At 42.2% G+C, this 16,214-nt stretch overlaps 1 protein-coding gene across 2 annotated transcripts in view; it reads left to right on the forward strand.

Moving 5' to 3' along the window:
- TEX2 (testis expressed 2) overlaps window positions 1–5,443 on the forward strand; it is a 101,164-nt gene extending 95,721 nt beyond the window's left edge. For both annotated transcript variants that reach the window (XM_080682315.1, XM_080682316.1), the window contains exons 10-12: window positions 967–1,176; window positions 3,017–3,137; window positions 3,948–5,443. In XM_080682315.1, coding sequence (XP_080538441.1) covers window positions 967–1,176; window positions 3,017–3,137; window positions 3,948–4,070 — 454 coding nt within the window. In that variant the 3' untranslated portion in view covers window positions 4,071–5,443. The remainder of the gene's footprint in view (window positions 1–966; window positions 1,177–3,016; window positions 3,138–3,947) is intronic.
- The last annotated feature ends 10,771 nt before the right edge of the window (window positions 5,444–16,214 follow it).

Below are 16,214 nucleotides of genomic sequence, written 5' to 3' on the forward strand. Positions count from 1 at the left end.
CCTCTGGCACCCAAGACCAGGGCTTCCCTCTGGCCACTGGCAGGCACCCAGGATCCAGGCTTCCCTTGCAGCTCCGGCTGTCTGGAAGGACATCTGGTCTAATTAGCATATTATGCTTTTGTTATTATAGATTATAAAGAAGCCAGAAGCATCTGTAAGAAAATATCAGCCTATTCACTTTTGAAATCCTACAGAAGATAAAAAGAGAACCCAGATGTTGAGTTGGTTCTAAAGTTTGAGTGCATTATTTAAAATCTACCCACTTGAGCTTCTTAGGAATGATTGCCTTTCCCCATACACATAGCCATACTATTCCTGACACTCTGGAACTGTGGAGGACCGTAAAAAGCAACTATCCTCTCTTCTTAGGGCAGTCTTACGGTAGACATGACTGAATACAAAAGCTTGGCTTCTTGGCCTGCTGACATGTCAGTTTGGTGTAGCATTTTTCTTTAGAAGTTCCTAAGCCCTTTAAAAAGTGGTTGCCAAAGTTGTATGATGCCACCTAAAATGCAGTCATTAAAAATTTGTGTTTTTTGTCCCTGTCCATGACGTATGATTTCTTAGTGCCATCTAGAGATGGTGAGATTTCTCTAAGAGGACATGGGCTGGTGAGGGATGGTCATGTCTCCACCATAAGCTGGCACCTCACCCTTGGAACAACCATCGTTCTTTCCATTCACCCTCCACTTGGCTATTGGACTTATATTCAGCATGTGAGCTTTATAAACATGAGATGCCTCCTCAGTTTGCCCTAGGAGAACTTAGTGTGACTCTCTGTTGTCAAGACTCAGCTTTGTTTGAGGTTTCCACCTTGTCTGAAGTAGAAGTTTTAACTGGGGGTTATTTTGCAGCCCAGGGGACGTTTAGCAATGTTTCACAACATTTTTTATTGTCATGAATTGGGGGAATGTGCTAATGGCATAGTAGGTAGAGATAACACCTATTTGTGTTCCTCATTTAAAGGTATGTTGGAGGTTATCGAACAAGTAAGATTATGAGGTTTGTTGATAAAATTACCAAGTCAAAATATTTCCAAAAAGCAACGGAGACAGAGTTCATTAAAAAGAAGATTGAAGAAGTCTCCAATACACCCCTGCTGCTAACTGTGGAAGTACAGGAATGTAGAGGAACCTTGGCAGTCAACATTCCACCTCCCCCAAGTGACCGAATATGGTACGTAGAGGAGCCCTCAGGGACGGCTGGGATTTCCCTTGTTGCGTGACCATAAAAATCCCAGCTTGCTTGCCCTTGACATTATGGAAAGTACCTTCTCCTGGGAAGAAGCACTTTCACGTGTTTTTTTTTCATGGAACCTACTTTCTTCTGAGAATGGTTAATTCACATTTAAAGATTCACCTTCACAAGGTCAGTAGGTGAAGTTGATGGGATGAGCTGTCTCTAGATCTTCCTCTTCTCTAGAGCCAACTATTTCCACCAGTAAGAACAGCTGCCGTTTGTAGAGCTCTTCTTCTGTGCCTGGCCCAGGTGTAACTGCTTGACCTGGGCAGTCCTCACAGCATCCTTGGAGATAGGTGCCATTTACAGAAGGGATCACGCATTCAACTGAGTCCCATGCGTTTAGACTCCTTGGGACGGGCCTAGATGTTCAGGAGGCAAGAACATGTGCACTTTGGAACTGTGGTAGGAGGTCTATCCAAGGAGTTGTTACTGAATGAACCAGTGGATCTCAACCCACCTGTATATCACAGTTACAGGGGAGTTTGTTAAAGATATTCCCAGCCCATTGCCCAGGATTCAGGGATTGGGAAACTGGCCAGGACTGAGAATCACTGAAATAAATTACTCATGGGTCCAGCAGAAGAAAATAACTCTGTGAAACTTAATTTAAAATTGACATTCCATGTCCTCTAAAATGTACGCACATGATTGCATAAGAGACCCCATGGTACCATGAACTACACTCGAATGAAAAAGCTCTGTTCTATCATAGAGTGAAACCAACCTGCTAGTAGTACACATCCTCAGTGTTCAGAAGAGTTTGTGGGGATGATCCAGAGGATTTTTTAATTGAATCATCAGTTAATGATTTATTGGTGTCTCCCAGTAAAAACTTCAAAATGTCATTTTAGATTTTATTTTTTAAAGTAATATTTTCATAGGGAAAAAACCTATAATCTTATCATCCAAAAATAACCAGTTAATACCTTTCTGTACAGTCTTCCAAACCTAATTTAAAATGCTTTTAAATACTAAGAGTTGATAACCTTTCTTTCCCTTCTAAGCTTTATCAGTTATAAATAGCACTGCTCAGTGGGAGATAAAATTGAAGGCCTCTAGGATTCATGCTCAAATGCTGAACCATTTATTAATGATCCACAAAGATAAGTCTAGATATTGAGGATGTTTAGAACATTTATAGCAATTTGACATTTTTATTGTATTTTTTAAAACATTGGTCCATGACAAATTGAAGTTTCTAGATAGTTTGATAGCACATAGTCTCTTGTCTGGATACTTTAACAAGTTCTGAGTACAGACTGCTCCCTGGAGAAGCCATAGTAAGTGTGGTAGGGAATGTGGAATGAAAAAGGCTATGGAATGTTCTCTTTACACATACATATTAGGTGTGGGGAACATGACCACTTCTCTCAGTGTCCCATCTTGGGAGTGATATTCAGAGAGCCACTCACTTTCTGCTTTATATGCTTTTATATTTTGGGTTTTGTAACATATATATACTGTTATAAAAATAGAAACAAAAAGGTTATTCCTATTTTAGGAAAACCAAGCCCAGGTCACTGACTTTTCCTTTGGGGCTTCCTGGCTTGCCATTTGTCAGAACTGTTCTCAGATCGTCACAGCCCTACACATGGCCCAGGACACAGGGAGTTCAGATCATACTGTGCTGAATTACTGTCCAGAGGGGATTATCAGAATAAGAATGGTTAAGTAGTGGTAAAGGCCTGTGTAAATGAGGAATATGTGCTCTTGGTACTTGTCTGCTTCCTTTCTTTGCTTCTAAATGTGGTTATTATTTGTCTGTTTTAAAAAGGTATGGTTTCCGGAAGCCACCATATGTGGAGCTGAAAGCTCGGCCAAAACTTGGAGAGAGAGAAGTGACTTTAGTTCATGTGACAGACTGGATAGAGAAGAAACTGGAGCAAGAGTTTCAGGTACACCTGCAGTGTCATCTCGTGTTTCACACCGAGGCTAGCTCTGGGTAGAGAACAGAGGCTCTGAACTTCATGTGGGTCAGGATCCTCCTCTGAGGAGCCTTATCCCAGGAAAGTACACATAAGATCAAACAGGTGTAAACTTCAGGTAGCTTCAGAAACTCTGAAACATCCTCAGCACCCTATTAAGTGGTCATCAAAAAGGAAACCCAAAAGGTGGGGCCAAAGAGCAAAATGATTTTCTACCAGTAGGCTTGGCGAAGGTTAAGCCCTTTGCCTGCTGGGGCCATCTTTGGATTTTGTGGGCCCTGAAATTGGCCAGCTAGTAGCACCCACCCATGGTCAGCAGAGTTGCTTGTTCATTCTTTGGAAACCCTTCTGTGAACAGCTACCCCTATCCCGGGAGTCTAAACATACACCAGACCTGTCCCTCCCCTGTGGATTTTCTAGGGCAGTCTTGGAGTTTCCCAAGAGCTCATTCTCCAAGCCTGTCTTCTGCGTTCTCCACCAAAAGTTAACAGCAATGTAGCCCAGGCCCTGGGAAGAGCTATTTTTATCAAATTTTAATCAGATATTTGAGGCACAGTTGTCTCTCAAGGTTTTATGTATTAGCAACTTACTTTGTACTGAATTTCACCTTTAAAAGACACGTATTTTTGTAGTGGTATGTTTTGAGTTACTGACATGGAAGCTTATTACTTAAAAGCTATAGATTAAATATAACAAAACCAATTTCTGGAAAGTTTAATATCACCAAAGAAAAGTGAAAAATCAAAACATTTTCTACATGGCTGTTCTTTCTTCCTACAGAAAGTTTTTGTCATGCCAAACATGGATGATGTTTATATCCCTATAATGCACTCAGCCATGGACCCTCGCTCCACTTCCTGCCTCCTGAAAGACCCGCTCGTGGAGACTGCTGACCAGCTGTGATGGGTAAAGACCTGACGTTACCAGTGTTGAGATCTAGGTCCAGGTGCGGGCTTCTCGGCTGCCTGTCTGCTGTAGCACAGGCCTTTCCTCTCACCATAGTTTCTGCCCTCTGCCTGCCAGTGCCCATTCCACTGTGAGGTGTCATTCCATGCATCCAGCAACTGGTGTCTGGATTGCCTACTGCAAAACTTTGACTCAAAGGAGATTGGAAGAATCAAGGTGGATCCAGAGGTTTTGTAACTCATACCAAGGCTTTGAGTCTACCAGTTTTTGTGGCAGCAAGAGCACATTAAGAGCAAAGCTACAATTGGAAGGCTTCCTTCCCCTTGTCTCAACTCCAAAGCTTTTCCTCAGGCAGCCAGAGCACAAGTGGAACATTTCTCACTCCTAGTTTTTATGTGATGCATCCCTCCACATTTTGAGAATGTCAGTGTGGTACCATGTGGAGGGTGGGGAATGGAATTTTGTAAACTATTTCATTGGTGATAAAGATATGCATAGCAACTTTTTCTTCATATTAATTTGTCTTGGAAGCAAGTAGCCATAGAACATACACTGACACAAGATCAAACTATCCCAAGCCTTTTACCAATTATATATAACCACCTGGTTCTAATCCCAAAGTTTCCTGGCAGCACATGAAAACGTTAACCACCACATAACGACCAGATCAGCATCTTCTAGTGTGCTCCAGGAAACTTTATATAGGTATGTAAAGGCTTTGCTCTTCTAGTTTGGGATCTATTGTGGTCAGTTTCCTTCTGATGAACCAAACTTAACATCTGTTCTCACGAGTCAAGACCAAAAGCCTGCTCGTCAAACACTACATATCTCAAAATTAATGTGACATTTCTTCAACGTTGCCAACTTTAATTTGTGCATTTGTGTCAGAATGTTTTGTTTACAAGTGTGGAGACCCTAACTGTATAATTTGAGAATTTAAAATTTGTTTAAAGCTGCATTCAACATCAAAATTACCTTGGATAACTTTTGATCATTTACATGTACTAATAGTGTTTTTTTTTTTTAAATAGCACCCTGCCTGAACATGACTTTAAAGAAATTAATATATTGAAAAAAATATCTGAACCCTTATTTACTTTAATTGCACCATTAACCATTTGACTTAAATTTGACCATCCCAGTCGGTGTGCTGTTCCAATTTCTCATTGTGTAGGCCAGTTGCCAGTCAGTCCGCATGTCTTGTTCACTGGTCCTTATTTCTGTGCAATAACTAAAGGCAGAGGACTAGATGCACTACTGTGTATTGTAGAGATGACACATGACTGTACCCTATTGCACTTAAAATTGTATATGGGGGATTTACAATTGCTTGCATTCTTTCACAAAATAAATCTCATGTCAAATACTATATAAAGGTATCTTTATTTCTACTTAATTCTACTTAAATAGGGACATTTGGGCACTATTTCCTGGGTGATCACTGGCCAGCATTCTTAAGGATCCCAGGTAGTCACTCACCACACTCGACATGAGAGAAGTGCTATTATCCTCAATACACATTTAATCTGAGGGGAAGTTTTGAACTGTATTGCCCAGTAGTCCTGTTCCTTGGGGGCCCCCTCCAGTTGCCAACGCAGTTTATTCTGCACCAGTGCTTCCTCCCACTCAGAAGTGATGCATATTAAATCTAAGCCCAGGTTAGACTGTTCAATTAGAATCTGGATTACAAAGGAGTGCAATTATCCAGGTGCTCATGTTGTGCGCCCAGTAAGCCATAAAAATCTAACCTTCACAACTACACTGTTCTAAGCTGTTTAGGCTAATTGGGACAGTCACCCAACGCTTTAGCCCCACGGTATCCAAACAAGCATGGTCGTTACGTGGTAGTTTTTGTAAAAATGTCGCAGTTTACACTTTAGCCATATTAAGTTCTTACACCTCAAGACCTAAGCCGGTTCCTATCCAATCACCACGCCCTTAAATTGCTCAAGGCCACAGCCCCTTTCTCTACCGCCACGCACACCGCGGTTAACTTAAGGTGCATGTCTGTCTCACTGATGGAGAGCCGGGACTTACAGGGCAAGCACAGGAAATGCGGGGGGCACTCGGTAGCAGAACCTACAGGATCCCCAACGTCTCCTTAGGGCATTTCAACCTCAGCTCAAAGGCTGGGTCGATCAAAACCCCCGGAAAACCCGACCTCGACATAGCGTGTCGCCGTGTCGCTCGCGGTTAAAAGGGTCGCCGGCAGAGAGCCGTAGGCCCCAGTTATGCGTAAGCAACTGCTCTGGCGCTGCAGCCTGACCCCCGGCGCCACACGCAGGCGCAGCGGGGGCTCAAAGGCAGCGCGTCACGACAAGAAGCACAGACACCAGTGGTAGGAACAATCTATTTTATTGAGAGCCTTCAGGGAAGGGTCGAAGCGCTGGGAGGACAATGGATCCCACGTCCTTGGCCGGCCGGATCTGCAAGGAGAGCGGTGGATAAGCGGGTGCGCCCCCGCCGGCTTGTTCCCTCCTGACCCCCACGGCGGCCAGGCTCAGACTCTTGTTCGCATCACCCTTGTCAGCAGTCTAACACGTGCTTTGATAGATAGGTCATCACCGCTGGCCACTCGCCTCCCACCCGGCTCTAGGGGCCCGAACACCGAGGCCTACCCGCCACAACCCACCGCACACACAACCTCACCTCACACGCTTTACAGCCGCCGAAAGACGGAGAAACTCCCACGGCTTCTACTTAAAGAAGCAGGCAGGAGGTGGTTGGGCGGGCCTTACTATTATTAACCAATAGCAAGTCAAACTTCCGGCCACGTGCTTGGAAAGTGGCCTAATGATTGGCCGTGCTCGCTGAGTCCTCCAGAATATAGAGTGGTTACAAGCCAACCATGGAGATGGGAGGTTAGGAGAGACGGAGGGGCGCGTCGTATCCTAAATTCTTACCGACTTCTTTCCATATCTCGGTTGCGGGCTTGTAATGAGCGCATCTCTCTATGGCCCACAAAAAGAAAACTTTACAAACAACAGGACGCAAGTAATGCCTAATTTGTCTGAGATACTCTGTGCCAGTAACTAGGTTAGGAGCTGTGGATACAAAGGTGACAAACGAACCTTGCCCCTGAATTCACTGTAACCTTTTCCGGTAGAAAGAGCTTGTGTGCCGGAAAGGAGAATTGTGTGCAACCAAATCTTGATAGTGTGATGAGTTCGCTCTACGACCTTGGTCACTTAACCTTTCTGAGCCTCAATTTCTGAAAAAGAATATCCAAAAAAAGTTGTAATGATTAAGTGGGTTAATGCCAATCGCCTGGCACATTCTCAGTGGTAAACAAATACTTGTTTTTAGAGGACTTTTTTGATGTGGAAAACTTAAGTGGTTCCAATACTTTAATAAACTCTAAGATAGCAGCCTACTGTGGAAGCCCAAAGGAGAGAAGGCCTACCTTTGGGAAAGTTAAAAGTTGCTAAATATTGAGCTCATGCTGTGAGCCAGGCACACTGTTCACCAATGGATATAGGAATATGACCCTGTGCTCTAAGAGCTTCAGTTACTGGGAAAAGGAACAGTAAACAGTCAATTTCTGGTTATCTTCATTTCCTTCATATGTTTTCCTTAGGAATTCTTTTCTTTTTTTTAAATTTATTTTTTATTGTTTAAAGTATTACATATAGTAGTACATATATCTCTTTTGGGGGAATTCTTTTCTTTTTGCCTCTTAATAAGGAAAATGTTTTTTGGTGGGTTTGTGTGTGTGTGTGTGTTTTTGTAATGATGAAACATTTCAACCTACGAGTTTGTAGTTGAACGGGGCTCTTATTTTTATTGTTTACAGTCTTCAGTTAAATTTTAAAATTCCTATTTGATTTAGAGCAATAATTATTTTGGCAAGTGTTTTGTCACTTCTATATGATTATTTTTATTGCTGTTTAGACGTGTGTTATTAATATCAATATGTATTACAGTGTGGTACAGCTTCTACATTGGGAAATGTATTAAAGTTTTTTTTTAACTAGAATATGATCTATTTTTATATGTTCCACAGATTCTTGAAATGCAGATGGTTTTACTATCATCTGCAAATATTGACATGAAATATTTATCAATTCAGCCTTAGTTGTGTTATATTTTCCATATCTCTGTATTTTATAGCTGATTGTGAATGTATGTTCTGTCATTGATTGATAGTGATGTGTTAAGATTATGCTTCAAATACCAAATGCTGGTGAGAATGCAAAGCAACAAGAAATTTGCTCCATTACTATTTGGGAACACAAAATAGTACAACCATTTGGAAAAGAAATCAGACGGTTTCTTATAAAGTTAAAATACACTTACTCTATATATGACCTAGCTGTCCCTAGGTTTTTACCCAAGAGAAATCAAAATTTATGTTAACACAAAATTCTGTACACAAATGTTTATAACAACATTATTCATAATCCCCTCTCCCCTCAAACTGGAACAACCCCAAAGTCCTTTACTGGCTGAATGGTAAGCAAATTGTGGTACATCCGTACAATTGAATGCTATTCAGCAATAAAATAGAATAAACTATTGATGCATGCAACACTTATAAGAGTCTCAGCAACATTATGCTGAGTGAAAGGAGCCAGATTCAAAAGATGGTATGATTCCATTTATAGAACATTCTAGAAAAGACAAAACTATAAGGATAGAGAACAGATCAAAGAATTTCCAGGAACGGGGGAGGGGGAGAGATATGACCACAAAGAGCAGCACAAGGGCATTTTGAAGGGTGATAGAACTGTTCTGTATCTTGATTGTGGTGGTGGCTACAAGACTTTATGCATTTGTCAAAACTAGTAGAACTGTTCACCCAAAAAATTATTTTTACTGTGAAATTTAAATATTAAAATTAGCCTGGCCAGCATGGCTCAATGATTGAGCATCGACCTATGAACCAAGAGGTCACGATTCGATTCCCAGTTAGGGCATATGCCCAGGTTTCAGGCTCCATCCCCAGTGTGGGGCGAACAGGAGGCAGTCGATCAATGATTCTTATCATTGATATTTCTATCCCTCTCCCTCTCTCTTCCTCTCTGAAGTAATAAAAATATATATTTTTAAAAATTAAATTGTGCTTCAGTCATTTTCCTTGATTTTTTCTATTATTCTTTGTTTTGTATATTTTGAGGCTGTGCTGTTTATCTCATTGTGGTTTGTGACTGATAACGTTTCCATTGTGGATTACATATATTTATGTATGAGACAACACACTAAACTATTAAGATTTTTGCCTTGAATTCTAATTTAACTTACATTAGATTAGCATTGCTACTTCTGTCTTTTTTTAATCTGTGTTTGTCTGATATAACTTTGTCTATCTACCCCTTTATTTTTAACCTTTCTATGTGATTTTGGTTAATGTGTTCTTTGTATTAGGCATATGGTTGGATTATAGTATTTAGCTCAATATGGTAAGATATGCCTTTTAAATTTTTTATTATGGCCTTGGTTGGTGTGGCTCGGTTGGAGTGTCATTCCTTGCATCGGAAGGTCACCAGTTGGATTCCCAGTCAGGGTACATGCCCCAGTTGCAGATTCGGTCCCTAGTGAGGGTGTGTGCAGGAGGCACTGATCCATGTGGCTCCTGTCTCTTCTCTCTCTCTCTCCTTCTCTCTCTCCCTTCCTCCCACTCTAAAAGTTAATAATTTTTTTTAAGTTTTGTTATGAAATAACTCTTCATACAGGAGTACATATAAAGTATATGTATGGTTGAAGATAATTAATAATTGAATATTCATATACTTACCACTTAGTTTAAGAAAAATGTCATCAATAACTTTGAAGCTAACTTTTCGCCCCTTCGGATTCTTCCTCACTCAGAGAAAACCACTATCCTGAATTTTGAGTTTGTCTTGTTTTGCTTTCCTTCTTAATTTTTCTTCATATTTTGTATATTACTTAGTATTGCTTGATTTTGAGCTTTATAGAATAGAATATACTGTATAAATTCTTCTGTGACTGGCTCTTTTTATTGCTTAATATTACTATGTTATTGCTTGTAAAGCAACCAGTAATTGTAGTAATGCAACCAAGGTAGCATTTTTACACAATTATTCTACATTTTTCACATCTATTCTCTTTATATTAGATGTTTAAAATAGCTTCCAGTTTTTACTGGTATAAGCTATTACAAAGCTACTTCGTATATTCTTGTGTGTGCACAAGTTCCTTTAGGGTATGTACATGGAAGCACAATTGTGTGGTAGGGTAGGCACATTTCCAACTTTCTAGATAATAACAAATTATTTTCCAAAAATAATGCACTCCCACATTGGCCTACACCCTCACCAATTCTTGATACTGTCAGACTTTATGTGTTTGCCATATGGTGAGTATAAAATGGTACTATAATCAGCCGTAGGCCCGGTGTAATCATATACATTGTTGATTTGGTGCTCTTGGAAATACTAAGCCAGCATTTCAATCAGGGTTTATTGATTTAAGTTGCCCAACTCAAACTAGCTGGGGTAAAAAGGAAGGTTTTGTTAAATGGGAGGAGAGCTGGGCAGCCTGATCTCGAGCCAACTAGAATCAAACTCAAGCTTGTCCAGGGCTCCCTGACTGCATCCATGCTTCTCTCTGTCTGCCATCTTTCTTTTGAATTGGCTTTCTTTGCAGGATAGAGGAGGCTCCTGGGCCTCACACCTCCTGGCTTTGCCACTAGAAAGGATACGAGGCTCTTTTCATGGTCCTAACCGGAGTCAGATTGGGTACAAACCTACTCATGGGTCACGTAAAAGTGGCCAGATGGGAATCGAGCCCACAACCCAGGCATGTGTCCTTGACCCAAGATCCTTTAGTCTGCAGGCCAATGCTCTAGCCACTGAGCCAAACCTGCTAGGGCTCCCTGCCTTTCACTCTGGACTGGGCCTGTGACTCGTTGTGGGCACAAGCGAGTTTTGGTTATCTTACTGCATAATAAACCACTCTGTAACTCAGTGATTTAAAACTACAGCCATTTTATTGTTCCCTCACAGAATGACCTGAGTTAACTGGACTCAGCTGGGAGATTCTTGTGCTCCAGGTATCAGCTGAGGTCACCTTGGGGCTTGCCTGGGCTGGAACATTCAAGATGGCTCAACCAGATGTCTGGCAGCTGTGACCTCAGCTGGAGCTGTTGATTAGAGCAACTCCTTTCTCCACGTGGCCTGTGTATGGATGGCTTGGGTTTCTAAGCTAGCTTCCAAGAGGGAGCATCCAAGAGTTAGTATTCTAAGAGGAAGGAAATGAAGGTGCCAGGCCTCTTAAACCTGTGATGGGAGGTCCTGAATATCGCTTGTGCCCACAACGAGTCACAGGCCCAGTCCAGAGTGAAAGGCAGGGAGCCTGAGCAGGTTTGGCTCAGTGGATAGAGCATTGGCCTGCAGACTAAAGGATCTTGGGTCAAGGGCACATGCCTGGGTTGTGGGCTCGATTCCCAGTGGGGGGCGTGCAGGAGGCAGCCCATCAATGATTCTCATCATTCATATTTCTATCTCTCCCTCTCCCTTCTCTGAAATAAATAAAAACATATGTTTTTAAAAAAGGGAGGGGGGTCTTGGGTTCAATTCCAGTCAAGGGCCATACCTTCATTGCAGGCTCCTCCACGGCCCGGACCATGGTCGGGTGTGCAAGAGACTACCAATCGATGTATTTCTCACATATCAATGTTTCTATCTGTCTTTCCCTCTCTCTTATACTCTCTTAAAAAAAAAATCAATGGAAAAATATCCTCAGGTGAGGATTAACCACACAAACAAAGTGAAAGAGAGGAAAATAAGCTCTCCCTTTTGATGGGCAGAGCAGCAGATGCATAGAGGCAGAGAAAGGATTATTTGAGGCCATCACTGATTGGCTTCCACAATAGAGTAATATGATTGGGCCAGCCTGGGTAGATGCCCGCTAGGGGAGAGACAATAAGTCTGCCCACACCACTTAGCATATCCGTTCTTGCAGAGCTGGCCCCAATTCCTGTTTACTTGCCCTCTCTGTGGTCCCAGCAATGAGAACAGCCCCTTGAATGAGGTAAAGGTCTGATGAACTATTGTTGAATTCCTTCTTCTCAGTCTTCTTGTTTGTGTAACTGCACCAGTCAGGTGCTTGCCATTCTGCCTTGGCAAGTTTTGTATCTGTCCTCTCTCCTCTCTTGCTCTAGAGATGAACAATCTCCTAACAGTCTCTCAAATGCCTGCCTCTTCCCCTAACTCTCCCCTTGAAATACAACTTCAGTCCTGTCTCACTCTGCTGCCTACTGGAGAAAACCCAGCCTGACTATAGTGCCCCCCACCCACTGACCCATCCTGCCTGCCTTCCCAGCCCCATCTCCCACTGCTCCTTTGTAGATGCCAAGCACACGCTCAGTGATGAGTCAGCTTGGGCTCCCATGAAGCCACACAGTGCTCTCCTTTCCCCAGGCCCCTGTTCAGGTCCTCCACTCCCCCCTAGGATATCCGTTTCTCTGAGAAATCTCACTAAAGGCCCAGCACAGACACCACTTCTTCCATGAAGCCCTCTCTGCTTTACCCTTCTCACCCCCTTCCTTCCACCAGACCCTGTCTTGAACACCAAAGTTCTATTTCTGAGTTCATTCCTGCCTTCACACACTTTTCACAGTCAGCCTATATGTTGGTTATTTCTGTGCATGTCCTATCACCTTTACCAACTTGCAAACTCTTGTGATATTCCCTCATGGTACCAATCCATGTACCCAGAAGCCCTTAGTGATATTCATTCAAAGAATGAATGAATGGCCTGACCGGTGTGGCTCAGTGGTTGAGTGTCGATCTATGAACCAGGAGGTCAAGGTTCAATTCCCAGTTAGGGCACATGCCCAGGTTGTGGGCTCGATCCCCAGTGGAGGGCATGCAGGAGGCAGCTGATCAGTGATTCTCATTATTGATGTTTCTATCTCTCTCTCCCTCTCCCTTCCTCTCTGAAATCAATAAAAATATTTTTTTAAAAAGAATGAATGAATGAATGAATGGTAATCCATGGAGAGGTCAAAGATGAAGTCATCTCCAAAATGTAGCTGATGAAATTATAGCTAAAGTTCCTTTCTGCTCTAAAATTTGATTTCGTCTATGAATGAACTCTCCTAAGGAAAAGGGGATAGACTGGGTAAGGTATACATATTAAGCCTTGAGAAACACAGTCTGGAAGGAGGAAAAAGAGACAGAAAATGGTAATATTCAAAGTGGAAAAGTTTAAGAAAAGGGAACTGTTAACATACCTGAACTGAAGAGAGGCCTATGGAAATAAGATCAAGCGTGGCCACTGGGATTTTACAAGAGGAAGAATGTTTATGAGCTGCTTAAGAGATGTTTCCAGAGAGTTCTGAGGAAATATGCCAGACTCCAGGGGGTTAGGAGGGACTGGCCAGTGAGGACGTGGCACTCTGAGGACCCCGTTTCTATATTGGTGCTGCATTGGGCCTTTGAGAATATTAACATATTGGTGACACTATGGACACCATGGTGACAAATGCACTTGGCACAAATGGGTGTGAAACAGAACAGCTCAGAGGCAAGTGAACAAATACTCAGGAATGGACTGAACTACCCACAGGGCAGAAACCCCGGATGGATGTCTGCTGTATTTCTTACATTCTTTTGCACAACCCTCAGATAAGATCAGGAGGAGACTTACATGTCATTTGAGGGAGTGCTCTTTGTCACCACATATTTGTATAAACTTCTGGTTGTCATTCCAGGGACACACACCAATCTGGGCTACTGCCTAGCTACATTTACAGGTCACATAATGTTACCTTGTCATAATGCTGTGCGAGGGGCAGGAATAATAACCAGCTAATGGTGGAACACGTTCTAGCATCTGGGCAGCCTAGACAAGCTCTGAAGTCATATGGGCAGCTGGATTCTAATCCGGGTTGTGCTCTCACTAGCTGTGCGTTACCCTCTCAGTTATTAACCTTTTCATATTTCATCGTGGCATCTGGAAAAATGTGGGTAGTAACACCCACCTCAGAACTGCTGTCCAGATAACATGAGATGATCCCATAAAGCATGTATTTCTGCACATTTCCAAACAATCGAGAACAGCCAATAAATATTAACTGCGATAATAAGAAACACTCGCTTTTGTGATACAAGAAAGGGTCTAGTAGGTTCGGTTCTATGGCAAAGAGAAGTTGTTTGGAATGAGTGTCACAATCTTTTCAGAACAGGAAGAACCTGAAGAACCAACTGCTCACAGTGACAGTGGCTTTTCTTCAATTTCCCTTAAACAAGAGGACACGAAGGAGATAGAAAGTTAGCCTGCTACCATACACTCTCGTTTGATCGTTTCATTTCTCCCACGACTACCGCACATGTGCTGTAAGTTCAAGTCTGGAAGCCGGGGCAACAGCACTGGGATCACTAAAAATAAGCCAGAGTCAATTTATTCTCATAAAGATTGTTCCTTTGAGACGTTACTGAAGCTTTCAACCATGACCTCCCTTTTGTATTTCACCAGCTTTTTCTTTCAAAGGGAGCTACCCTCTCACTAAATAGCTATCTGCAAACCAACATCATAATCATTTTTAATGAAATTTTGAAGGGTTTTAAACAGAAGAGAGACATAAACTCTTTTAAAGCTAGGTCATAATTTGTTCCACTAGAGGGCGACATTTGCTAAAATAAATAAAAGAGACTCCGCTTAGGGATTAACACCGGACATTAAGAGTAAACTGGATCCCAGGATCTTGGCACCCTTAGTCACCCGCGGAAACTGGAAAACACACAGCCTTTGGGCTCCACCCCGGAGATTCTGAATCAGTAGGGGAAGAGGGCATGAAAAGGTGTTGGAAATCTGTTTTTGTAAAGCTCTCCAAATTTGGGAACAACTGTTTCAGAGAGAAATGAAAATAAGATTAAATTAAATTTCTCCCACCAATCACATCCAGATATACTATTCAGGTCCTGCTGATGTATATATTTATTTATTTATTTATTTTTTTTATTGATTTTTTACAGAGAGGAAGAGAGAGGGATAGAGAGTTAGAAACATCGATGAGAGAGAGACATCCATCAGCTGCCTCCTGCACGCCCCCTACTGGGGATGTGCCCGCAACCCAGGTACATGCCCTTGACCGGAATCGAACCTGGGACCCTTCAGTCCGCAGGCCGACGCTCTATCCACTGAGCCAAACCGGTTAGGGCTGATGTATATATTTATATATATTTTTATTTTTTTTTACCTTGGTCTAAAAAGAGGGTTTATCTTTACAATAAGACCATGACCTTTGCCTGGTTTAGAGGTTGCTATTTAATGAGACTTCCAGAAAGGTATTCTATATGGGCGGATCTACTCCAAAGGCATCCTACAAAATATTTCCATTTATGATGGTATTTATCAGTAATGCCACTTTTTGCTTTATCATAAGTAAAAAGCTGTCTAAATCAATGCCTGGTTGTGGAGCAAGATTATGGACAATGCTGCCATAAATAAAACCAAAGCTTATCAGTATGAGTTGCCAGTCAAGTGAACTGCATAAAACATACCAAGTGATTAAATGTAAGAACAACTTAATTGGTGCATAAGAAATTCTGAGAGCTGTGCAGTTAAGGCCTGGGGGTGTTAGGTCCAGCTGAGTTCAAGATATATATATACACACATATACCCACCTGATCCGGGCTCCTTGGAATGAATTTTTCTTCTTCTTTATTGGATCTTTAAAACAGATTTATGAGTCAAATTGAGGTTAAGTGTTCCCCTTTGTGTTTCATCCACTGGTGCTTACAAGGTCACAGTGACATTTTGAGTTGTCAAAGGCTGCCAGGGTCTCAGTACAGAGAGTTCCCCCATCTAGACTTCCTCTGTTTAAGAAAAAGCACCAGAGGAGAAGGGATGGGAAAGTGGTGATTTTTAGTCAAGTTTCTTCCCTAACTCAAGCATGTGGTCTTACAGATCCTGTTGTCAGCTTGCCAGCCGGACAGGTAATCATTAAAGGGCTCCTCCCTGGGCACCTGGCCACACTGCTCGGCAGTGATGCAGCCTCTGTTTTAACCCAGCTCCCCGCCAATCCCAAACCTTTCTGTTTGCATTTAGATGTGCAGATAACACTTTTCAAGATGTGTCTACTGCTTTCACAGTTGCCAAGATTCAAACTGCTCTGGACTCTCAGCATTGGTAGGGATTAGTCCCTTGATTGACCTCCGTGTAGGGGTTGGGAAT

This window comes from Plecotus auritus (genome assembly GCF_963455305.1).
Source record: "Plecotus auritus genome assembly, chromosome: 7".
In the NCBI taxonomy this organism is placed as follows: Eukaryota; Metazoa; Chordata; class Mammalia; order Chiroptera; family Vespertilionidae; genus Plecotus; species Plecotus auritus.